At 34.3% G+C, this 27,756-nt stretch overlaps 1 protein-coding gene across 1 annotated transcript; it reads left to right on the top strand.

Moving 5' to 3' along the window:
* Positions 1–721: 721 nt before the first annotated feature.
* LOC124079529 (cysteine-rich secretory protein 2-like) lies at positions 722–13,839 on the top strand. The gene is made up of 7 exons (XM_046425117.2): positions 722–793; positions 5,306–5,422; positions 6,679–6,766; positions 8,488–8,633; positions 9,020–9,117; positions 10,977–11,065; positions 13,400–13,839. Exons 1-7 carry the CDS (start codon positions 725–727, stop codon positions 13,525–13,527), a joined length of 735 nt encoding a protein of 244 aa, XP_046281073.1. The 5' UTR covers positions 722–724; the 3' UTR covers positions 13,528–13,839.
* The last annotated feature ends 13,917 nt before the right edge of the window (positions 13,840–27,756 follow it).

Below are 27,756 nucleotides of genomic sequence, written 5' to 3' on the forward strand. Positions count from 1 at the left end.
TGCCAAACATTTTTATGGTGCAAAGGGTAAAATAATCTATTAATGAGTTTATCCATAGTTTTTAACTGGGATAAATTTTGAGAGGGATAAATTTTGAGAATGATCTCAATAAAACTTTCAAAGTTATAAAAGTAAATTATAGCACTGGCACACAAAAACAGTATCAATTTGCTATTTAAATTTTTTTACATTCATCCTGAAACATACACTTAATGCTCATGCTTGTGATTTTGAAATAATCATGGTAAAATGGGATATAAATCAAGACATCATTCTTTTAATTTAAAAATAAACAGCTATAAGATTAACAATGAGGAAGATCAGTGCTTCCCCAAGTAAGTGGTCTTGCCCCTTCATTTAAAAGACCTAGGATTTTCTGATACATTGATAGGATACATTTGGCAATGAGCTGCTGAGTGTCTTTTAAAAGAGAATGAAAATATTAAACACCCTTTGTACCAACTCATGGATTAAGCAAGCTTGAAAAGGCTAGATTTTCAATTTGTTAATTGCACTTGTATTTTTCTATGTAAGGAAATTGGACAATACATGACAACAAATTTGACAATATGGCACTCTATGGCAGTTCTTGTCACACTGTTAATGAACCAGGGAATCTCTCTTCCTTGGTATAATTTGGGTCATTATATTAGTTTCCCTCTCTTAGTCCCATGATTTTTTATTTCAATGAAGACCTTTGTTTGCTTTGACTTAGTTTCCAACAATGGCTTTACTTCCGGTGGCGCTGCTTCTCATTGCTATGCTGCTTCCATCTTTACCTGCTGAAGGAAAGGTAAAGTTAAAAAGAAAAACTACATGAGATGGCCAGCTACTTTGAGAGAAGAAGGGACAAGAGTGTATAGTGTGGTACAGAGTGCTCATTGGTAGCTCAGAGCACTAGACACAGTTATGGGTCGTGAAGGTTAGGAGGCGAGGGTGTGTTGCGGTGCAAAGATAGGCAGGTGAGAGTGGCAGCCCCCAGTCACAGATGACTATTGAACGCTGAAAAAGACAAGTTGTACTGAAAGTTCGAGATACTTATCAGAAATCAAAGATTTAGAACAAAAATAATCTCATTTTTATATTAAAATACATAATTAAACAGTAGTATTTTAGATATTTAGTTAAACAATGGATTCAGTTCTTAGGGCTATTATAACAAATTACCACAAGTTTGGTGGCTTATAGGAACAGAAATTTATTTTCTCACAGTGTGGAGACCAGAGTCTAAAATCAAGGTATCTGCACAGCTGCAGTTCTGATGGAAGATTTAGGAAAGATCTATTCCATGCATTTCTCCTAGCTTCTAGTGGCTTCTGCCAATTTTTGACATCCTTGACTTGTGGTCATATGACTCCAATTTCTGCCTCCATGTTCACATTACATTCTTTTCTCTGTGTGTTGCTCATAACGACATTTGTCATTGGACTTAGATTTTATTAATTCATAATGATCTCATCCCAAGAGCCTTAACTTAATTATATCCACAAAGATGTTTTCTCTAAATATGATAACTTTCATGGATTCTGGAAATTAGGACATAGACATATCTTTTGGGGGACCACCACATCATACAAATAAAATACATTAAAGTAATTTCATCTTTCTCCTTAACGTCTTTAATAGAGCCATCTACAACTAAAATTGCATATGATGGCTTAAGGAACATTTTGAATGGACAGCATGGTCTCTGGGTTTAAAAAGCTAATGATAGTCCTCCTGCCCCAAGATATTTTCTGATTTCCTTATTTTATTCCATTTGTATGTGGTCCCTACAAAAAAAAAAGCAACACATTTATGTAATTTAAATTGGAAAAAGTTCTTCACATATGTCACACACACTTAATCATTATAATTATGATATAAAATTTGATAAGTTAAAAAAATGCCATACTGTTTTATGCATGAACAGTCATAGAATCAGTTTGTGAAAACGTCCTTATTATGTGAAGTCTTGAATTCAAATCCTCTATTTCTAATTGGATCCTTTGCTTTAATGATCTTAGAAATAAGTTCATTCATCCTCTTCAAAAGAGTGACTGTGTAGTTTTCAGTTGGCCAGGAGACCACAGCTTTGGTCCACGCTGTCTATTCTCATACCTTCTTCAAAGTGTTCAAGACCAGGACTCCTCAGACTGGAGAACTCTTTTGACACTTGGTTCAGACCTCACTTGGCATTCAGAAATACAGACTTTTATGTTTCAGTGATCTAATTGTCAGTCTAGAGAGAATCTGTTCCTCAACTAGGGCTTCAGTACAGTAGTTTTCTTATTTCTTTCTCAAACAGATTTTCTTTCATCACCTTTCCTAATGCCTTTAATCTCTATGATCTGTCTCTGGTCTTCATTTATAAAACCATTTTGCCTCTAGTATAACTAATGATCAGAAGCACTGAACATGGTCTTGTGGGCATGATTTTCCATACTATCTCAGGATGCCTAGAAAATGTATTCATCTTTCAAAAAACTACAATCCAGAATCATCTTTTGTGAAAACTTCCTCAACCTCAAGTAAGAATAGTAAATCCTTCCTTTCTATTTTATAGATCCCTCTCATAAAAGTTTTGCTTATGTCATACTGTCTATACAATATGAACCCTTAAAGGTAGACAGCTATCATATTTTATTCATATTATTCTCAATACTTCACATATTTTCTTTCCCCTAAAGAAGCTCTATTAGTACTCAGTTTGGAAAAAAAAAGTAACTTTCTTTTTCAGGAGAATTATTACCTACAAAGCAAGATGGTATAAGAAGCAGAAAATAAGTACTTCTTTTTAAGAAACTACCTTTTGAAATGAAACTACTTTGACAAGATTTTTTAATTTAATAGGAAATATCAAGCAATGTTATTTTATGTTTTGATAAATGGCAGAGATTGGCCACTACTGATGTTAACATGTGCATCCCTTCTATCTTAGGGGTCAGTAGCTGTGCTGTTTCTATTGGTACAAGGCATTGACTAATTTTCCTTTATCCTTAGGAGAGAGAAATGAAACACATACTAGATATTGGCAATAAAATTCAGGGTCTATGAGTAGAGTACTGGAAAAGACTTGAAGGGAACAAAATATGGGAGGAGAGGAGGGCAATGTATCCCAAAATTACCAGGAAAAAAAAATCTATAATGGGCTCTGTTCACTTAAACTTGAACTTCAAAATCTTTCTCATACTAATAGAACATCAAACCCTTTTGTAAATATAAATTTAGTCCTTGTACCAACAATCCACATGCCCTATTCTACCCAGGGCTGAGCTCCTCCCCCATATCCACAACCACAAAGATAAATTGAAAATATCTTTCAATTACCTTTAATATCTTATCAGTTACATTTTTGTCATTAAAAGGAAAAGTTAAGTCCATGAATTGGATGAACTTGCTCCCTCCAAACATCCTTGAAGATTTTTTTTTTAATATCTCAAATCTGTATTTTGAGCAAGCCTAAAAATAAGTAAATATGTAAAGTAAATAAGTAAAAATGATTTTTTCTTAAGTACTGGCTGGGTTGGCATATGCTTGGGCTGAACCTAAACATTCTCTAAATGCAGATACCAAAAGTGAATTCAAAATGGATCAAGGAGCTTGATATCAAATCAGAGACACGCCGTCTGATAGAAGAAAAAGTTGGCTACGATCTACATTCGGTGGGGTCGGGCTCCAAATTCCTCAATAGGACACCCATAGCACAAAAGTTAATAACTAGAATCAACAAATGGGACTTACTCAAACTAAAAAGTTTTTTCTCAGCAAAAGAAACAATAAGAGAGGTAAATAGGGAGCCTACACCCTGGGAACAAATCTTTACTCCTCACACTTCAGATAGAGCCCTAATATCCAGAGTATACAAAGAACTCCAAAAATTAGACAATAAGAGAACAAACAACCCAATCAACAAATGGGCCAAGGACCTGAACAGACACTTCTCAGAGGAGGACATACAATCAATCAACAAGTACATGAAAAAATGCTCACCATCTCTAGCTGTCAGAGAAATGCAAATCAAAACCACCCTAAGATACCATCTCACTCCAGTAAGATTGGCAGCCATTATGAAGTCAAACAACAAGTGCTGGCGAGGATGTGGGGAAAAGGGTACACTTGTACATTGCTGGTGGGACTGCAGATTGGTGCAGCCAATTTGGAAAGCAGTATGGAGATTTCTTGGAAAGCTGGGAATGGAGCCACCATTTGACCCAGCTATTCCCCTTCTCGGTCTATTCCCTAAAGACCTAAAAAGAGCATGCTACAGGGACACTGCTACATCGATGTTCATAGCAGCACAATTCACAATAGCAAGACTGTGGAACCAACCTAGATGCCCTTCAATAGATGAATGGATAAAAAAATGTGGCATTTATACACAATGGAGTATTACTCTGCATTAAAAACTGACAAAATCATAGAATTTGCAGGGAAATGGATGGCATTAGAGCAGATTATGCTAAGTGAAGCTAGCCAATCCCTAAAAAACAAATGCCAAATGTCTTCTTTGATATAAGGAGAGTAACTAAGATCAGAGTAGGGACAAAGAGCAGGAGAAGAAGATTAACATTTAACAGGGATGAGAGGTGGGAGGGAAAGGGAGAGAGAAGGGAAATTGCATGGAAATGGAAGGAGACCCTCAGGGTTATACAGTGGAGGGGGTAGAGAGAGAGGAGGGGAGGGGAGGGGAGAGGTGGGGAGGGGGGAGGATGGGAAAGGCAGCGGAGCACAACAGACACTAGTATGGAAATATGTAAATCAATGGATGTGTAACTGATGTGATTCTGCAATCTGTGTATGGGGTGAAGGTGGGAGTTCATAACCCACTTGAATCAAAGTGTGGAATATGATATGTCAAGAAATTTGTAATGTTTTGAACAACCAACAATAAAAAATTTTAAAAAAAAAAGTCCCCTAAAACATTGAGGATGAATCGTGAGCTCCATCCTCACTCCATCTCATTCATTCGCCTGATCAGATATAAATGAATATGCATGAAACTTTGTGGTTTTAAAATATTATCTATTATATGTTAACAAAAAAATTATTAAGAGTTCTCTCAAAGCCAGATATTGGTATTTGTGGCCTCAGAGTTTTTAATTTAATTACTCTCCATTTTCAATACTTTGGTCTTCTACTTTCCTATTTAAGTCACAGCTTTTGCTCAGATGCATTGTAACACTTGAGGGCTAGTATTTGCTTTTAACATTTGTGCAGTACTACACAACTAAATACACACTTTTTGATCTTTGTGACTTTTTAATTCACTTATTCACTATTATAAGCAATTTTCAAAAATGTTTTAAATTTTATTTTCCTTTAGGATCCAGCTTTTACTTCTTTGTTAACTACCCAAACACAAGTGCAAATGGAGATTGTAAATAAACACAATGAACTAAGGAAATCTGTCTCTCCCCCTGCCAGCAACATGTTAAAAATGGTAAGAAGCAGAAATGGTGTGAACGGGATGTGAAAGGAGCAGGCAGCTGGAAACATGCATCTCTTTAAAACTTCGTGGTTTGCAACATTCTATTTTGCTGTTTTATTTCAACTTTCATATGGGGAGGACTGTGTTTCTTATTTTTGTTTTGAAAGATGGTTTAATAACTTATCAAGTGGGAAGGCTGAATTAGAAGCCAAATCTTTGAGCATCCAGGATGAAGTCATCACATTTTTTGTTCACTATCTTTCTAGTCTTAAGAAACTTTTGTTTCTTCAAAGTCCTTGTCATTATTTTTTTTTTTGATTTGTATTTTTCTTTTTTTTTTATTGGTTGTTCAAAACATTACAAAGCTCTTGACATATCATATTTCATACATTTGATTCAAGTGGGTTTTGAACTCCCAATTTTACCCCAAATACAGATTGCAGAATCACATCGGTTACACATCTACATTTTTACATAATGCCCTATTAGTAACTGTTGTATTCTGCTACCTTTCCTATCCTCTACTATCTCCCCTCCCCTCCCCTCCCATCTTCTCTCTCTACCCCATCTACTGTAATTCATTTCTCTCCTTGTTTATTTTCCCATTCCCCTCACAACCTCTTATATGTAATTTTGTATAACAATGAGGATCTCCCTCTATTACCATGCAATTTCCCTTTTCTCTCCCTTTCCCTCCCACCTCATGTATCTGTTTAATGTTAATCTTTTCTTCCTGCTCTTCCTCCCTGCTTTGTTCTTAGTTGCTCTCATTATATCAAAGAAGACATTTGGTATTTGTTTTTTAGGGATTGGCTAGCTTCACCAACATAAATGAAAGCTCCACATTCCAAGATTTGTCCCTAAAAGCCCAGTATCTCCCATCTGAAAGTGATAAGCTTCAAATGAAGCTGGGAATAATCTGGGCCAGCTTATTACTATTAAAATATAATTAGAATACTTCACATGTCTGTCAATATCTAAGAGTAGCACCATTACTAAAAATCCTCAGTGTGGATAGATGAACAATCAGATATTCTTAGGTATTTCTGTCCTTAGGCAAACAACCTATGGATTGCTCCTTGTGTGGAAGCGGGCATTGGTGCAGATAAAGACGTACTGAAAAATGAAGCCACCAAAAATACATTTTAATAAGAATGATTATTAGATAATAATCCTACAGAAGTTTTAAATTATTGCTTATCAATATATCGATTATATGCTTCATTGTGGTTAGATCATTAAGTGTATTTTTTTCTTTTGACATTTAGGAATGGAACAGAGAAGCAACACAAAATGCCCAAAAGTGGGCAAATAAGTGTACTTTGCAGCACAGTGGTCCAGAGGATCGACAAACCAGTATGTGGATGAGCAAATATTTGCTGAAAAAATGAACAAATACAATGATAATAGATTTTTGTAGCCTATTTCATTAAGAAGAAATCATGAATAAATGCTTCTTATGCTGCTTTTTAAACTCAAATGATCTGTATGTAAATAGAAGGATGATAATGAAAAGGACAATTTTGTGCACATGTTTGTTATTTACATTATTCAAATAATTTCTCATACAGTATCACATTCGTTCCTCTCCACCAGCTCATGAGTAACACAGTTCATGTATCTCTATTTTGCAGTGTAAAGATTAGAAAAGTTTGGGGAGGAAAGTGATTTACCCAAGAACACACCAAAGTAGTATCATACTAGACATTTTCAGTCAAGTTTTCTGATTTCCAACAAAATTTCCTTTTTGACATTTTGAAATCTAATTTTTATATTCATAAAATACATTGAATTATGTTGAATTGTTCCTGAGTTTTACTCTATAAATAATGTACCCTTTTAAAATCATATTTTAAATGATCATGTTCAGAATTCAACTAAAATTAATATTTTGAATATATTTATTTTCAAATTCTTTACATCAAGCAGCCAAGTATTTTGTAGGTACAAGGTGCTTACAATGCATAGAACGCTGAACTCGAAAAGCAATAAGACACATATTGTCATGTATGTAAAAAATAAATAAATAAGGTTATAAATACTATGAGAGTAAAAAACTTGTATGTATGGGCTTTACATAAAATATTTACTTACTATCAAGAATCCTTCATATATATATATATATATATATATATATATATATATATATATATATACACACACATACATACATACACATATAAAGCAGTTAATCATTAACCTGTTATTTTAATTGAACTATTATTATTTATTTAGTTTGATGCTATAATCATAATAAAATTATAGAAATGGCCATATTCAGTGGAAGACTAAAACAGTCTTGAAGATCCAAATGTACTGTTAAATTTTTACTTTCTTTTCTTCATTGTTAAAAAAGATAACCAAGAATATTTTATCTTCTTTATAAGCAATATGTAGACATTATATTTCAAGCCACTGAAAGGTGAATATTAATTGAGAGCTTGCAAAGTACAGGAAATATTTTTGGGCTACAAGACATGCCCAGAAATTTGGGTTTGTGACATTGTGTTCTCTGGTAAAGGAAGACTCATGGTTTTGAAAACTATCTTCCTGGGGTCAGTTGTCTCTCAATTGGGACTCTTAAAGACTGTCTAAAAAGCCTTTTTTTTTTTTCAAATTTGACACAAAATCATGAACATTTTTTGAGCATCCTATTTTTGAAAAATCTCTGGTGAGGGTAGTAAGAGCAGGAGAGAAATTGCAATTAGGTGTTGGTGGCTACCTGTAGCAAGGATGCAATACACACTGAAAGCAGTGAGGCACACACACACACACACATGAAAACTCAGTGTATAAGTGATTGCATCCTAGATAATCCAGAGGGAGGGGGGCTTTTAAAGAATAGGATCTTCTCAATCTACTAAAAAATTTGCAAGTTCTGGCTAGTCTCAATATTTAGGCAATTCTGTCTTCTAATCTTCTCTAAAGTTGATCTGGAGATAAGATAGCCTCCTCTCATCAGTCAGAAGCTAGCAACTATGAACCCTGTACTTGAAAGGCAGCATCTTTGCATTTGTGAGGTCAATTTCTTTTTTGAGTTTTATTGCCTTCCTCATATATGATCTGTTCCTTCCTAGCTACAAAATGTGGCGAGAATCTCTACATGTCAAGTGACCCTGCTCCCTGGTCAACGGCAATCCAAAGCTGGTATGATGAGAGCCGTGGATTTACCTATGGTAAAGGACCAAAGAATCCCCAGGCAATTGTTGGACATTACACTCAGGTAAGAGAAACAGTGAAATCCCCCTGCCACAAACATTATAACAGTTTGCAGAAACAGCTTGAGTAATCATAATAATCTTGGCATTTGACTGATAGTTCATTGAGATCTGCTATTTTTATCCATGGTCCAAAAAATGTTTGGTAGGAAAAAACATACACAGTATTGCTCCTATAATATAAATAGGTAAGCTTGTGAATGTACATAAAATTTTTGTATTTTTAAAGTGCATGACTTTGATTCAGTAAATTTAAATATTTTCATAAGATGTGGACATAAATTTAACCACAGTAACATCATCAGTGTTATATTTGCTACTATTTCTTTTTTAATATTTTCTATTTTTGTAACAAGTACCCCGATATGCTCATTCTCTTATGGATTTGTAGCTTGTTTGGTATTCATCCTTCCGCGTTGGATGTGGAGTTGCCTACTGTCCCAATCAAGACAGTCTAAAATACTTCTATGTTTGCCAGTACTGTCCTGCGTAAGTGTTCACATTAGAGTTTAATGCCAATAATTGTATCTGCAATATAATATTTTAAAATTCTCATATATTCATCAATAGGAAAATAATAAATCAATAAAGGTGTGATACATTTCTGGAAATAATGTTTAAGATTGAGACACCTTTAATTTCTCAGAGAAGATACCAAGTTCTCAGTCACAAATAAAATGATGCTCTCATTCCTCATTTAAAAAATGATGTAATTTCTTTAATTATCTTTCCTGAGGATTAGGGTTATTCAATGAGCATGTGTGATCCCTCTCTAGACTTTGTATCATCAGTTTGCTAACTTCATACTCTGAATCTCTAGAAGTTTAATGATTAAACAAGGGGTGCTGGTAGGAATGCAAATAGGGGTTAATATATTGCAATTTTAGTCCTTTCTTCAAATAGTCCTACTCATGTTTATCTAAACAACATATTGTTACCATCACAAATGAGTCATCTTCGAGAGTCTCAAAGACTTCTCAGGAGAAATTTATTATTTCAGAACTCAGAAAAAGAAAAATCTTGACTCTTTTATTTTCTCAGAATTTACCTAAGAAACTCTATAAATATCTTGTGTCTCGATTTGTAGCCAGAATCATGCCCCCTTTTTCAAACAGTATGTGCAAAATTATCCTCAAAAATAAACTCATAATGAAGATATATTCAATGATATATGTGAGTTTAAATTTTTAAACATTTGAAATTCTTTATTACTGGAGGGAGGGGGAACCCCAACCCAAATATGCTATATAGGACTTGTGTAGAGACAGATAATCCAGGTGATGGAAGGGTTCATTTGAGAAGGCTGAACCATAAAGTTGTGTTTCTGCAAGCACCTGTTAGGGTTTAGTGGAGAGAACTAAAAGGCCCTAGGAGAGTGCATCTAAACTCACAGCCTGGCCCTCAAAACAGGACACTGAAGCCAGGCTTAGGAACTGAGAGTTGGAATGAGTGATGAGAGGAAGTAGGGGAAAGGACTCCCAGAACACTTTTCTACTTGATGATTTTTCCCAGTGTTCACACACATACGGCTCTGCTCTATGTAGGGGAACACTCAGGTACATTGCCTTGGGCCCTCTCCCCACTTGGCTTCATTGAGAATTGGATTCCTATATAGTTTCAAATTAATTAAGTAGTCCAAAAGATAATTAACCCATGGGTTAATCAGTGTGAGATCATCTAGTGCTGGGTATTGTTGTTCATCAAAACTTTTCTTAACCAGCATTCTTTTTTTTAAATTTTTTTAGAACATAGATATCTCACACATGCCAAGTCTAGAAACTGACAGAATTTCCTTCAGCACGTGGTCCCAACAACAAACAACTCATTAGTTGAAAATCACTACCTTTATGAAGGGGCAAAAATATTCTGAAGCTTTATTTTTCTGTATTAGATAAATTAAGGTGCTTTTCATTCTTCAAATATAAAATGATATGGTAATGCTGAGCATTCTTCTCTTTATTGTAACCCCCTACCTCCAAAATATTTCTCTCTAGGGAATATGCTTTGCCCCTAACCAGCACTTAGGGTGCATTGCCTTAGCAAATTGGTTGCATTTATTTGGAGATAAAGAAGCTGTTAACTGCTTGTAATATTCTCCATATTCTATATGCTAGTTCTTAATTGAATGGCTCAACCTGTGAAATTATGGTTAAAGAGATAGGCCAATGTGTGAAGAAAGCATTTTCTTAATTCTTATTTCTTTCTAACTTAATGCTTTGGGAGTTATGTTTTTTCAGTTTTATTGACATCAATAAAAACAGTGAATTAGCTATTTGGCAGCTGATAAATTAGAGTATGATCCAAAGAGCAAATTAAAGATATTTGACACTGTGTATTTCACATTTCAGTGGTAATAATGTGAGTAAAAAGAATAACCCTTACCAACAAGGAACACCTTGTGCGAGTTGCCCTAATAACTGTGAAAATGGACTATGCAGTAAGTTTGAATTATTAACTTCCTACTCTAAGAGAATTGATGTTTTCCTTTCTTTTTATGAATTAAGAAATCCCCTAAACCAATTAAATAACATATTAAAACAAAAGCCAGAAAGATACTGAACAGTGTGTATAAATAAACTTACAATTCAGTAACTAATATTTTAATTATAATGAAAACACATTATCAAATATGACATATGTGTAATCTACCATCAGTGATTGTGCTGTAGATTTGATTAATATTAAATATACACTTCTGACAAATAGTTTGTTTTATTGAAGCTAATATAACTATGCCAATTTAGTTTTTTAATATTTTTTAGTTTTAGGTAGACACAATCTCTTTATTTTATTTTTATGTGGTACTGAGGATCGAACCAAGTGCCTCACACATGCTTGGAGAGCCTTCTTCCACTTAAGCCATAACCACAGCCCCGCCAAGTTAATTTTTAAAAATTCAAATGAATATATCTAAAGGGGATTAAGATTTTATTATGGTTCAGTCTAGACCAGTATGCCAAACACTACTCTTTTGTACCAATGAGTTCATTGTGTGAATTTCCTCACTTCCTTTCTACAGTACACAGTGTTTACCCTAATAAATGATGAAATGCTCTGTAATCTGATAATAGTTTAGGCATATTATTAATGACAAAATCAAATCTGTATACAATATTCACTCACAGAGCAAACATACTGTTGCAAATTAAAAGAATAAAACAAATGTCATACACCTCAATTTTAATTGTCATAATTACAAGTAAAAATAGCTGCTGACCTTCTATAGTTGGGATACTTTCATGAAAATTATTATTAATAATAGAATCAACCCACTTACTGAGGTTTTTACCTTTCAAATGCACTCACCTTTACTTAGCATTCTTTCTGATTCAATTATGTAATTATAATTCACAATATTGATGATATCAAGGCTATAAATCCACTAAGGAGGGAAAATGTTGAATACTCATACCTCTCCTAAATGCTTTTTGATGCAATGAGCACTCAATAGAAAGATTTTAAACAAATAGTGAAAAAAATGATAATTGTGTTTCATAGAGAGCTTTTTGGCAACAATATGCGCACCTGTTGAAGTGGAAGCCAGTTAGGATAATGTGGGAAAACATGGATTTAAAATCCGTGGGTGTCATCATAGCAGTACTGGCAAAATAAACAATAAACAAGACAGTATTTGTAATCTGTGCTGCTGGAGTGCTTGTTAAAAGGAGAGAGGAAGGAGTCTGAAATGGATCCACCTGCTGGCTTAAAGTACTGTGTGACCAGAGTGTCATTTCACTGAGACTGCAGGAAAAGTCCAAGAATCCTCAGCCTGATGTGATGAGTTTATTTTGAGTTTGTTGAGCCATGGGGTCTTTGGAAACATTTAATCAGAATCTTCAGAAGAACAAAGTGCATATTGTCCTTGTTTTATTCTGTGACCACTCATAAAGATTATTTGTACCCAAAAGCTGGCACTGGAGTAAGACATGCCCATCCAATAATGTGAGATAATAAAAATGCTCTTGTAACTTGTTGTATAGCTTTAGACACTAGTCCCATGTAGTCTCTGAACACTTTAAAATAGGTCTGGTAAAATTATAAAACTAAATTTTTAATTTATTATAAAGTTGAATAGCTACATGTGGCTAGTGACTCCCATATTGGATTCTGGGGTGAGAAAATATATTTGCATTTATTTTATTCTGTCTGCTAAGGTCAATACTTTTAGAAATATATCACTGGCTGAGTATGGTCAGCACACCTGTAATCCTAGCAGCTCATGAGGCTGAGGCAGGAAGGGTGCGAGTTCAAAGCCAGCCTCAGCAACTTGGGGAGGCCCCAAGGAAATTAGTGAGACTTTGTCTCTAAAGGAAAACTAAAAAGGGCTGGGTATGTGGCTTAGTGGTTAAACATCACTAGGTTAAATCCTTGGTACCAAAGAAAGAAAGAGGGCTAGGGTTGTGGCTGGCTCGGTGGTAGAGTGCTTGCCTAGCATGTGAGGCACTGGGTTTGATTCTCAGCACCACATATAAATAAAATAAAAGTCCATCAACAACAACAAACAAATTTTAACAAAGAATGGAAGGAAATAAAGGAGGGAGGAAGGGAGGGAGGAAGAAAAGAGAAAGAAATAGATCACTGAATTAAAAGTAATGGATTAGTCAGTGAGCCCAACTAAGACATGTTACGTGTCCCTCAAAACATGAAGTATAAGTGATGCTAACCTGTTGCTCACTCTTCCCTCCTCCCTCATACACTTTGAATGTATGAATTGTTTTGCTGATACAGTGGAAAATGACAGTAAGGTGATTTAAATCTGTTTTTGTTACAGCCAATAGTTGCGAGTTTGAAGATCTCCTTAGTAACTGTGAGTCCTTGAAGAGCACAGCTGGCTGTGATCATGAACTACTCAAGGAAAAGTGCAAGGCTACTTGCCAATGTGAAAACAAAATTCACTAAAATGCCTAGTGTACATCAGGCAGGATTATATCCAATGGCTTCATCATTTAGCAGAGACATACCCAGGGAAATTGGAGGCATACTAATTAGCAATTTGATCCCAAATGGCAATGTTTTTTTCTCCTGGATCTTTACAGAAATATCTGTCTCCTACAGCAATTTACAAAAGTAGCATCAGCCACAATAATAGATTTGGACTTAGATATCAATTTGCTGCTTTAAGTTAAGAATTTTTGTCATAGAACTTCACCCAAAAAGGAGAACTACTTGTCTCCTAAAACAACATGATAAAAAAGAGAAAGACTGGACATCTTTGCCATCCCTACTACATGATATTTTACCTGCATAAATAATAAATTCAAAGCTTGAAATCTACATTTGTCCTTGGCCTTTCTTTTAAACAAAAGTAATCAGCTTTTTAAATAAAAAGCTTATCTAAAGAACTACATGGATGGGATTCTCATGCAATGCTTCTATGGTATTCATAATCAACCCCAGGTAACTAAGCCCAGATAGATGATTATTCACAGAAAATTCTCCAAAATAGTTGCCTGTAAAATTAAATTTTAACAAAAAAGGAACATCAGTTCTGTTCTTACTTTTTCATTTTTGCATTTACATATTCTTCTTATAAGGACATAATCCAACAGAATATACGAATATAGCCTTCCAGTAAAACAAATATGGTAATACCTCAGGGAGATTAATTATGTCTTTATATAATTTTTTATATAGTTTAAGTCTTTATATAATTTTTTATATTGCTAACAACAGGTTAAAGTCAGTCCATTTATAGTTGAGAAACTAAAAATTTAAAAACAAAGTTATGGAAGGTAGTCAGAAAGTAAGTCTGGCCAGACAAGTGGTTAAATACTTTAAGTCATATTTCTAAAGCCTTCATTGTTTTTTAGGCCCAGATGGTTTCACACTGAATTCTGCCAAACACTTTTTTAAAGAATACCAATTTTTCATGATCTGTTCCAGAAAACTGAATGAAAAGAAATTCTTCTCAATATATTATATTTAAGGTTAGTGTTATCCTAATACTAAAAGACAATTCAGGAAGAAAAAAGATATAGACCTATAGCTGTTATTTACACACAAGGAAAAATTCTAAATAAACCTTAAGTAAATTGATCCAGCATCACAGCAAAAGGAGAATACACTCCAACTGAAATTTTGAACAAGTTACTAGAAAAAACAACAAATTAAATGTCTGGAAGATATGTCACCTGTCATGGAATACATTCATTGTATATATAGCTACCCGTGAACTTTATTGGAAATTCTTCCACAAAAATAGCATTTCTTCATTCTAATCTTAATAGCTCAATTTCTCATAAAGTGTGATTTGAAATATTTAAATCTATTTCAGGGAAGTAAATGTAATATTTTATTTTCATAACTGCAAGAGCACAGAGATGCAGTGACAATGTGTGAGAGAAGCACAGAATTTTCCATTTGAATGTTTTCTGGTATAAAGTCCATTCAATTTTTTGATGGGCCATTTGAAAGGATTTAAATGAAGAGCCACCTTTTGGTTGTTGTAAGATTAAAGTTACCTTTGAGTGGAAGATCTGGTCTGGTCCATGTTTTGAATATTTGGAAAACCTTTGCTATTCTATGGCTTTTTAAAATTATATCTAGTTCTAATGTGGCTAGTGAAGAAATCTAACATATAAAAACTGCATGGGAATCTTTGAAATGTAATTGCTAATTAACAATCACTCAAAACACATTTTTCCCCACTAAACTGAAGTTTTTTCAGAAATGTGCTGTTGTTTTACAAGTTGACTTGTATGATAATGCTTATCTCATTCTATGATAATCGAAGTGAGTTCTGAGATAATGTATAACATTCCAGTTTTTTTTCTAATTTTGATGAAGATGATGATGATCTTATTTTACTTCTTAAACACATAAAATTTTCAAACTTTCTAAACTGAATATCTTCAGAAAGAACTTAGGGCCAGCATCAAAATCTGTAATTGCACACAACTCCAAATAACCACACATGCTTGATGTTTACAGGCTTTGCTAAATCCCTCTTCAGAGTGAGCGTTTCCAGTGGACATTGTAGCACAACTATTGACAGACACAGCCATCAAGCTACTCCTCTATTTCATCCCCCCTTGATTGGTCACATGTTTCCTTCCACATTCATGCACTCATAATTCATTTACTTCTGGCATTTGATTGTTCCTCAGTCAGAATGTCATCTCCACACTTCCTTGCTTTTGTTTACATTGGATTTTCAAATTCAAGTCTGATTAGAATCTCTGTATCTCAGTCCAAAGTGTCATGGCCTGACTCCTCTCTCTTGGATCACAAGGGAAATGTGTTAGTTTCTTCTCAGGACAGTCTATTTAATATGGAGTTCATCCAGGCAAGAACCATGCCTGCTGAGCCCTGTGGGTTGCAGGGAATGAACTGTGCTGTGTGCATGAAGTACAACATCGTTCCCTATTCACTGCAGGAATGCAGAGGTCTTCATCACCAACCCTACTCTCAGTCAGGAATTTATTAGGTGGGAGATGAGATAACTAGGAGTATGGATGAAAAACAACTTCTTTGATAGACAATATCAATTTTAGAAAATAAAAAAATTCATGACTGTTTCCAGATGCAAATTATCTTTAAATTATTAACTGATACTCATTAATCCCAAAAAAGCAGGTACAAAAATTTAAATAGGAGAAGGTCCCTTTTTAAATAGCTGAAAACTTTTCTTTTGTATGCTTATTTTGTCTTCCAAAATACCCTCACACTGTCCACTGACCTGCTTTGGCTTTATCTAGGAGGAGAGAAAGAATTTATTACCTTTTAATTAATAAAGGAAGAATTTTGACTAGAAGTTATATTAACCCATGCTATTTGAGAATATATGTCCTTTCATTTATTCAGAGTTTATTTGTTATTAGATATTTGATAATAGCTTTTGTTTCTTCATACAGGTTTTATTCTTTTTTAAATAAAATTTATTATTAAAAATGTACAAATTTCATAGTTATAGTTATGAGGTACATTACAATGACTAAAAGGTCATTTCTATTATTTTTTAAAAAATTATTTTTATGTCAATCTGGTATTCAGTCATCACATTAAACTCTTCAGTTTTAGTTATATTTTGAATTATTTAGATAGTCCTACTTAATAGGTGATTAATAAACAATGTCATTATCTAGCATAACTACAATTTTTCTATCTAGGACTGCACTATATACCAATAAAATAGATGATTGATTGAGGTTTTGTCCATAGCATTAAGAATTTATATGAAAAGTAATAAATACATAAGTAATGTGACCCAATATAATAAATACCATAGTATAAGTGCACAGTAATTATAGTGGTAATCAAGAACTGGGGTGTATACATATTTGTAATATAATTGAAAATGTTTTAGGGATAGTCACTTTAGTTAATCAGAAATTCACAGTTCAGGGTTCATTGTTTACTGAAAGCAAAACTATAAAGAAAACTACTATCAATATTTCAATTACCAATGCCAAGAGATTTTGTTAATAAAATAGTGAAATTCAAAGATAGTACATGATGGTACATAATGGCTAAATATGTTTTCCTAACGAAAAAAAAATATTTCAACAAGACCTCATGTGAATTCCTTTTAATTTTAATATCACTTGTTTCTATGGTAGAATTTCTAAGCTAGTAGTGGTAATAACTTTGTGAGTCAGATCACTGCATCCACTAAACATGCCCAACCTATTAACAACATCTCAAAGTCCTTATGTTAAAGCCTTCTAATATTAATAGGAGTTTTGTACAATATAAAAGCAAACTCATTTTTATAAATACGGGGAAAATGGAATCCTGTTCAAGTTTTTCCCCACTTATTAATATGTGAGCCACTTAATTTTCTGGGACCATATTTACATCACTTATTTATTTATTCAGTTTGTTTTCATTGCTTATTTTATTTTGCATAGATGGTAATGCCAATAACTGAATCTTAAGAAATCTATTATTTCCTTTTTTGTTTGTTGTTTAAGGAAAATATAGAAAAGATGAGAAGTGAGCAATATTGTTAAACACTTATTATATTTGAGGCTCTGAGTTAGTGTTCACATATATTAATTACTTTTTGTTTTCTTATCACATATTTTAAAAATTTAGGAAGTTTGGAATCACATCTAAATAAATATTACAAGTATAAAAAAATTTAAATGTAGAATTTATATGAAAAATAATAAATACATAAGTAATTGTGACCCAATATAATAAATACCATAGTATAAGTGCAAAGTAATTATAATGGTAATCAAGTGGTAATCAATCAGCTATTTTTAAATAGCTGAAAACTTTTCTTTTGTATAATCTTCTTAGAAATATAATAAATTAATGCTACTTCCTTCAAATATCCTTTTCCCACCCAATTAGAGCTTTATAGTTATATATATATAGTAGTTGGGTTCATCCTGACAAAACCATACACACATGGAATTTGATTTCAGTCATATCCCCGTTTCCCTTCCCGTTTTCCCTCCTGTCCTCCTCTTCTCCCCTGTTTGCCTTCCTTTACCCTGCTAGACTTCCTTTCATTCATCTATTTATATTTGATCAGTTCTTTTTACTTATACATAATAAAGGTGAAATTCTCTGTGGTATGTTTATATGAGCATATAACATGACTTTTAAGAATTCATTTTGAATTGCCTTCCCTTTTCCCATCCCTTCACTCTGCTTCTTGATCTCCTTCTTCTACACTACTGATCTTACCTATACATTTATGGTGTTTTATCCTTTTCTCCTCCTCTCCTTTATTTTTACTCTAGATTCCACGTGAGAGAAAACATTCAGCCTTTGAGTTTCTGCTTCTGGCATATTTTACTTAGCATAATATTCACCATTTCCATCTATTTACCAGGAAATGTGATAATTTCATTCTTCTTTATGGTCGAGGAGAACACTATTGTGTATGTATACCACAATTTCTTAGTCCATTCATCTATTGACAGGCATTTGATTTGATTCCATAATTTAGCTAGTGTGATTTGTGCTCACTGCTTGTTTTGAAGACATGAAATTAAGAATTAATAGTAAAGGTTCGATCCCCCAATACCCCATCCTCAAAAAAGGGGAAAATGTGTTTGCTCATCCAAGATTTATACCTTACAGACTGACCTCCCAGAGTTGGGATGACCTCCTTTAAAGCTCCAGCCTACTGCTGGTCCAGTGATTAAGGCAATGGATTAATTTCTCTAAATTTGGAAACCAGCCCATCCATTTATCAAAGGAAGAGCTAATATCTCTCCAGCCATAAACATTGGGCTGCCCAATACTGATATTTATTTGCAATGCCATATGACTTTAACCATTAGACTTGGATCTCTGAGGCCTCTGCTCATCAGTAGAGGGGTCGTTGGTTCCCAACCTCAACCAGTCCAGAAAGCAGAAATAGCAAGATGAAATTGAAGACATGTTCCTTTCACTCCTGCATCTTATCCCCTAAGTACATCAGAAGAGAAACTTAACAGCTCCAAGGCCTGAAGACAGAAGTCTAAGACAGTCTGATGTCTAAACTTACTGTATCTCTTTGCACTGGTCCCGTGAATAAGATTTTGTTTATTTGCTATTACCATAGACACATGGTTCAAACTCAATCCTATGACTGAACAAGCAAAAACATTATGAATAATGGGAGACAATCTTCTCACTCTTGTAGAAAGAATTCATACATATGCAAATGGGGAATGTAGAATTAAGTCTTCTGGTGGTGTTTTAGAATTGGAGGTATTGTTTTTTATCATAAAGAGGTAGATATAACTGCTAGGGAAATAGCATGAACAAAGTAGAAGCAATCCTTGCCTTTATAGAATGATTTTTAAACTAGAAGACAGAAACACAAGAGTCCTAGTAATTAGAAACACAATCCCTTGGGATGGTAAAAATTATTCATAAAATAACGTAAAATGTTCTCTCCAAAGGGAGAAATGCAGTCTTACCTCTTCTTTTTTAAAAATCTTTTGTGAAATGTTTACTTATACTGTTTTCCGAAAACTAAAGAGATGTTAGTGCTGTCAAAAATCCTTCATTCAGAATATTTCTGTAATTAATAATTATTTAACTTAAACTAAACATGTTCTTTTTGAAGAAAAATTAAACTTTTTTGAATTAGAGATACAACTATTTAAATTATCTTTAAAATAAAACTACATTTCCCATAATGTTGGTTGCTTTTATAGAAACTCCTTTTCCCACAGATTTACATCAAAAGAATAACAATTCACTTGCCATCATGCATAACAACAGCAGAGAAAGGCTAAGCATGGGGAGGGCATGAATAGGCCTCAAACTCTTTAATATCATACATGTGATGATTAAACCCAAGATACAGCATCATATTTCTTTTTTTTAGCTGGTTATTTTTAGTTATATATGACAGTAGAATCCATTTTGATATAATTTTACAGAGCATGGAATATCTCTTATTCTAATTAGGACCCAATTCTTGTACATATGCATGATGGTGGAATTCACTGTGATGTTTTTATATATGTACATAGAAACATTTTGTGTTTCATTTCACTGTCTTTATCAACTCTCCCCCATCCTTCCCTCAATTTCCCATTGTCTAATCTACTGAACTTCTATTCTTACCTTCCACCCCCCTTTTGTAGATTAGCTTTCATGTGTCAAAGAAAACATTTGACCTTTGGCTTTGGGGAACTGCATTATTTCACTTAGCAAAATAGTCTCCAGATTCATCCATCTATCAGCAAAAGTCATAAAGTGATTTTTATGGGGGAATAATATTCCTCTAGGTATTTATACCACATTTTCTCTATCCATTCATCTGTTGAAGAGCACTTAGGTTGTTCCCATAGATTGACCATTGTTAACTGAGCTGATATAAACATTGATGTGACTATGTCACTGTAGTATGCTGATTTTAAATCCTTTGGATGTATACTAAGGAGTGGGATAGCTGGGTCAAATGGTGATTCCATTCCTAGTGTTTTGAGGAATCTCCATACTCCTTTACAGAGTGATTGCACTAGTTTTCAGTCCCAAGAGAAATGTTTGAGTGTACCTTTTTTACCCGCATCCTCACCAATACTTATTGTGACTTGTATTCTTGATAATTGCCATTCTGACTGGAGTGAAATGAAATCTTGGTATAGCTTTAATTTCCTTCTCTCAAATTACTAGAGATGTTGAACATTTTTTTAGTATATTTGTTGACCATTCTTATTTCTTCTGTGAAGGGTCTGTTCAGTTCTTTTATCCATTTATTGAGTTATTTGATTTTTTTGTGTTAAGTTTTATGAGTTCTTTATATATCCTGGAAATCATTGCTCTATCTGAAGTGCAGGGGGCAAAGATTTTCTCCCAGGCTGTAGGCTCTCTCTTCATGTTCTTGATTGTTTCCTTTGCTGTAAAGAAGCTTTATAGTTTGGTGGCACCCCATTTATTGATTCTTGTTTTTATTTCTTACACTTTATGAGTCTGATTAAGGAATTTGATTCCTAAGCTGATATATTGGAGTTTTGTGCCCAATTTTTCTTCTAGTAGGTGCAGGATTTCTGGCCTCATGCCTAGGTCCTTGATCTACTTTGAACTGAGTTTTTTGCAGGGTAATAGATAGGGGTTCAATTTCATTCTTCTCCTTATGGATTTCCAGTTTTCCCAGCACCATTTGTTAAAGAGGCTATCTTTTCTCCAATGTATGTTTTTGGAGCCTTCGTCTAGTATGAGGTAACTGTATTTTTGTGGGTTTGTCTCTGTGTCTTCTATTCTGTTCCATTGTTGTTCTTGCTTGTTTTAGTGCCAATATCATGCTGGTTTTGTTATTGTGGCTCTATAGTACAGTTTAAGGTCTGGTATTGTAATGCCTCCTGCTTCACTTTTCTCTCTAAGGACTGTTTGGGTTATTATGAGTTTCTTATTTTTCCAAATGAATTTCATGACTGCTTTTTCCATTTCCATAAAGGTCACTGGAATTTTTATGGGAATTGCATTGAATCTGTACAGCACTTTTGATAGTAAGGCCATTTTGACAATATTAATTCTGCCTGTCCAAAAACGTGGGGGGTCTTTCCATTTTCTAAAGTCTTCTCCAATTTCAAAATGGAACACTGTGTAGGTTTAAGTTAGAAAAGACTTGAGAAGCCCCCATTTCATTTACTTCATCTTGACCACATTAAGTAACCATTTTTCTCACTACGCACTAGTGGCCAGCAGTGAAGCCCACTGGAGGCTTCAGTGGAATCAAGAAGACAAACTTAGCTTTGAGGCCTGGATTTCCTAGCATTGTGCTTTTGGAGAGCTCTCAAGCCTCAGGGGTCCTCAGCATCTCAGATGTGTGAATGATGCCAGAGAAGAATAAGAAGAAAAGAACAGATGCTATGAGGAAGTGACAAGATTTGTTAGTACAAGAGGAAATACCCATATCCTCCAGGCACTGGTAGTAACTGGGTACAAGGTTTACAGTTTTTCCCAATAGAGAAGATCATACATATATTTGTGTGTATATGAGACACACACACAAAGCAATGAGAACTATCTTAAAACCAATTGTATTGAGAAGTATGATTATGTAAGGAGCCCTTAATTTATGTATATAAGTGTTAAATTTTATCAGATATTGACTTATTTCAAATTGAGGTGATTTTTCTGCTTTAAAATAGAAATAATGTAAGATATTTAGGAGAAAGATGGTAAATGAATTCTAATTTCTTTCTATGCTTCCTTAGTACCATTAAAGTTAGAAAACCTACTGCATTTAAGTTGTGATGCTGAATTTTTAATATTAATTTTTACATTATAATTTCCAATATATTCTCCTTTCCCTGCATTTTGCAGATGAATAAGCAGGCATAGGATAATTAAGTCCCTTTCCTGCATACAATCAGCTAGCAAACATCAGAACTTGAACTCAATTTAGCTATAGAATGACTCAAAGTCATATAAATTTTAAGCATTGCACAATAGTTTCTTGATTAGGGTAAAACTAATTTTTAATTTTGAAATGTACTCATACTGGATATTTAATTTGAAAATAAATATTCATGTTTTATAAAGCTCTCAGGTAGATTACTTTCTCTATATTCAGGGAGATGTGTGTATGTTTAACAGCAATGTATGTTATACTTAGTATTGAAAAGGTATTGAAAAGCTCCCTATAACATTATAAATGATTAATTGACTCAAGTCTATTGATTTTAATTTCTATTATATTAAAGTCAGTTATACAATTATAAAACAGGGGACAAGAAACAGATTAAGATTTGCAGGGTTCTTATTGGATGAGGGCATGAGGGAACCTCTGGAGTGCTGGATACAAGAGTATGTACACGTGAGGGGGAAGATGGCCAATTAGTGTGAGGTAGCATTTCTCTTAGCTTGGCTACCCAGAACTCAGACAGGGTGAATACTTTATCTCCCAGAAGCTTAGAATGAAAAATACTGAGACTGGAGGGACAGTCTGCCCTAACTGAACACAGACTGCTTGACTCATTGACCAGATATATATATATATATATAAAATTCTTGACTAGAGTTTATCAGTTGTTCAAGATTCAGGAGCCATCTGTAGACTGCAGAGTGGCAGAGCCTATGGAAACTGAAACCCAGATCCAGATCCGTGAGTTGCAGCTAGGTCTGCATGGCTCTGTCTAAGCCTAACAATCATGTGGAAAGTCAGAAACTGAGAGCATTTTGCCCAGGGGAACACAGGCTCTCCCCAGTGCCAGGAGTCCTAAGGTTTGCAAAGATGGACAGGGATGGCTACAATGGGTCAGAAGATTGGAAAAAGGACATCTTACTCTCAGCTCACCCAGCCAGCCAGTCCTGCACTCACTGGGCTCCTGGGACCCACTTGGACCAGAACTCATGGAATTCCAGCACCATCCTGGTCCCCAATTCCCTCCCAGTCCTGCATCCACCTGTCCCCTGATCCTGTCAGTTCCAGCATCAGTCCAGCATCCTATAGGGCACTCCAGCTTCCCAGCGCCCAGTCTCCCAACCCCTGGTAACCCCCAACCTGGCCCATCACTCACAGATTTGCAGCCAGCCTGCAGGTCTCAGTGCCTGGTCATGATCCACTTGATACATAACATCTGGATCCCCTGTGTGACTGAGCCCCACATGCTTCCTATCCATCAGACTCATTGGGTCCAGCACACAGCTCCACAATGAATATGCAGGTTCTTGTGTCCAGCCCTCAGGACCAGCTGGGAGAGAAGCACCTGACCAGGAATTGCAAAGGGCAAGAGCGGGAGATTGAGTTTAGAGACTAAATCAGAGACCAGGAATTATGGGGTCCACATGTGATATAAAGTGCTAAGAATAGGCTCCAATACCACATGAGTATATACCACATGAGTGGAACCCAAGGGAGATTCCAGGGGTGAGTCTTCCAACATGGACTAGCAACTCTGGTCCTGAAGATGCACTGTTGTAAAATCTCCAGACCAGTTGGTTCACAGCATACCAAGCATACAACCCACCTCCAATGTTCTGCCTCCAGGACTAACACTCCCACCCTAGTAACCCCAGCCATCCTGAGGGTAGAGCTAGCATTAAACTCTAGACCACCTGACCTAATAGCCAAGAAGGGAAGCTGAGAAACTTCTCTTCTCCAAAATTGCTCAATTTTTCATTGAAATGCCCCCCTTTTTTCTCTCTCGCATTTCTACCATTTTTGAACCAAATATTTTTCATGCATTGGTTCATTGAGGACTGGGATGTCTGAAAAATATCACAGTTTTGTTGTGTATTCTTGTATTTTTACTTTTTTCTTTTTCTTTTTTAATTTCTTGCCGCAGTCCGGCTGCAGCAAAATAACCGGGGGGTGACGAACAACTTGTGTACATTGATACAGCAGGAGTGGGAGCCGTTTACTGTAGGACAACAGAGGTATTTATACATTCCACACAGCTTATCTTAATTAACATAAACTAGATACAGCAGTCAACCAATAAGAAATCTCCACAATTAATGGCTCGCTGACGCCACCTCACAAACCACTCCCCCTGGCAAAATGCCAGGCGCCATCTTGACTTGTTTACAGACTCTAACAATTTCTTTTTATTTTTTAAAAATTTTAATATATATATATATATATATATATAGATAGATAGATAGATAGATAGATATAGATATATATAGATATAGATATATTCATTTCCTCTCACTTATCTCTTACCCTGGATTCTCTTTCTTTTCTCTGTTAATAACCAATTTCTATTAATTCTTCTTTCATTCTTCCTATAATTTTTACTTCTATCTCTTCTCCTCCTTCCTCATAAACATCACTTCCTACACCACTTCTATTATCTCCTTTCCCACCATTTGATACTGTAAACCCTTTTGCAAACTACTGTTTATACTGTAGAGAATAACTGAAAGCATCATTTCTGTTTATTGTGAGAAAAGTGTAGACATCTTACTAGGAGATTTTTTTATTTAAGGTTATATATTGTTTACATTAGGTGCTGTGAAAATTGGTCTTCCCCTTAAGGTGAGGTACTGGAAAAATACAGGGACACTAAAAGTCTACAGGGTAGAAACTGTACTGCCTCAGATCCACACTGCTAGATGGGCAGACACACAAACAGAATGAAAAAGAGAAGTGAACAAAGCACACCCAACAAATTAAGATGTTCCAACAATAGAATTCATTGATAACACAGTAGAAGAAATGTCAGAGAAGGAGTTTAGAATAGTTACATAGTTAAACTGATCCAAAATATAAAGAATGATATAAGAAGTGAAATCAGGGATAAATTTCATGAGGTGAAATATCATTTCAATAAAGAGATATTCTGAAAAGAAACTAAGCAGAAATCCTCAAAATGAGGGAATCAATAAACCAAATTAAAAATTAAATTAAAACCATCACCACGTGAAAGACAGACCCTTTGGTGATGAAGATAAAATACATAATCTTGAAAATAAAGTTCACCATGCAGAGAAGATGGCAAGAAACCATGAACAGACTTACAAAATGGGATAACATGAAGAGACAAAATTTAAGATTTATCAGGATAGATGAAGGCACAGAGATACAGACTAAAGGAGTGCACAGTCTTTTAATAAAATAATATCGGAAAATTTCCCAAACCTAAAGAATTAAATGGAAAATCAAGTACAAGAGGCTTATAGGACCCAAATGTACAAAATCACAACAGACTCACACCAAGGCACATTATAATAAATATGCATAACATACAGAATAAGAATAGAATTTTAAAGACCGAAAGAGAAAAATATCAGTTTACATATAGGGGAAACTAATTTGGACCTCAGCTGATTTCTCAAACCTGACTCTCAAAGCTAGGAAGTTATAGAATACTATAAACCTGAAAGAAAATAGATGACAAACAAGAATTCTGTATCCAGAAAAATTAAGCTTCAGACTTGAAGATGAAATAAAAACCTTCTATGATAAACAAAAGTTAAAAGCATTCACAAATAGAAAGCCTGCATACAGAACATTCTCAACAAAATATTCCATGAAGATGAAATGAAAAATAAAAATGAAAACCAGCAAAAGAAGAAACTATGCTAAAGGAATAGTCAATCAAGGATAAATTAATTCAAATTAAAAACCAGAAATAAACCAAAATGACTGGAATATATATCATATCTCAATAATATCCTTGGATGTTAATAACTCATCAGTCTAAACACATATACTGGCAGATTGGATTTAGAAACAAGACCCAACAATATGCTCTCTCCAAAGAGCTTACCTCATAGGCCAAGACATTCACAGACTGAAAGTGAAAGAGCAAGGGTTTCTATCCCCATATAAAGTGGACTTAAAGTGAAAGTTAGTCATTAGGAACAAAGAAGGACATTTAATACTGCTTAAGGGAATTACATCAACAAGATGTAACAATAGTAAATATTTATACCCCAAACAATGGAGCATCTACATATATATCAATGTCAAGAATCAAATACACCACAACACAATAATACTGGGTGACTTTAACACACCTCTCTCACTACTGGGTAGATCCTCCAAACAAAAACTAAACAAAGAAACTATAGAACTAAACAATACAATCAATAATTTAGACTTAACAGATATATATAGAATATTTCAACATCAACAAGTGAATAGATTTTCTTCTCAGCCCCACATAGATCCTTCTCTAAAATATAACATTTCTTATGCCACAAAGAAACTTGTAGCAAATACCCAAAAAAAGACATAATACTCTGCATTCTTTCAGATTATAAGGGGATGAAATTAGAAAATAGAAGTTACTAACACCTGAAGACTATATAATAGTATATTGAATGATGAATGGATAGCAGAAGAAATCAGGGAGGAAATTTAAAAAAAACACATCTAGAAGTATATGAGAATAGTGATACAAAGTATTAAAATCTCTGGGACACTATGAAGGTACTGCTAAGAGGAAAGTTCATCATATTGAGCTCATTCATTAAAAGAATAAAAAGTCAATAAATACATGACCTAACATTGTATCTCAAAGCCCTAGAAAAAGATGAACAAAAAAACACCAAAGGCAGTAGAAAACAGGAAATAATTAAAATAAGAGCTGAAATCAATAAAACTGAAACAAAGAAACAATTCAAAAACTGACAAAACAAAAGGTCGGGTTTTTGAAAGAAAAAAAATTGATAAACAATTAGTTACACTAACAAAGAGAAAAAGAAAGTTCAAATTACTAAAATTTGTGATAAAAAGGAAATATTACAATAGACACTACTGAAATACAGAAGATAATCAGAAACAATTTTAAAAATTTATACTTCAATAAATTAGAAAATTTTGAAGACATCAACAAATTTTTAGAGACATATGACCTATTCAAATTGAATCAGGAGGATATACAATGTAATAGAAGACACCATTAAAATCCTATCAATCAAAAAAACCCAAGGAAAAAAATTTAAAAAAAATTATTTTAAGCCTATGACCAGACAGATTCTCAACCAGGTTCTATAAGACCTTCAAAGAAGAATTAACACGAATATTCCTCAATTTTTTTCCATGAAATTGAAAACACATTCTATGAAGCTAGTATCACCCTGATACCAAAACCAGACAAAGACACTTCAAGGAAATAAAACTTCAGACCAATATCCCTCATGAACACAGATGTAAAAATTCCTAATAAAATTCTGGAAAATCTCATACAAAAACATATTTAAAAGATAGTGGGCCACGATCAAGTGGGATTCCTCCCAGAGATGCACAGTTGGTTCAACATACAGAAATCAACA

The sequence above is a fragment of the Marmota monax genome, unplaced genomic scaffold (genome assembly GCF_021218885.2).
Source record: "Marmota monax isolate L192 unplaced genomic scaffold, Marmota_monax_Labrador192_F-V1.1 WCK01_AAM20220418_F8-fsc00355, whole genome shotgun sequence".
Taxonomy (NCBI): domain Eukaryota; kingdom Metazoa; phylum Chordata; class Mammalia; order Rodentia; family Sciuridae; genus Marmota; species Marmota monax.

Excerpts from the sequence above, each read along its gene's own strand:
- LOC124079529 (XM_046425117.2), top strand. The coding sequence starts at position 725 with ATGGCTTTACTTCCGGTGGCGCTGCTTCTCATTGCTATGCTGCTTCCA. Across the intron at positions 5,423-6,678 it reads CCAGCAACATGTTAAAAATG|GAATGGAACAGAGAAGCAAC; the intron begins GTAAGAAGCAGA and ends TTTGACATTTAG. Across the intron at positions 11,066-13,399 it reads CTGTGAAAATGGACTATGCA|CCAATAGTTGCGAGTTTGAA; the intron begins GTAAGTTTGAAT and ends TTTTTGTTACAG.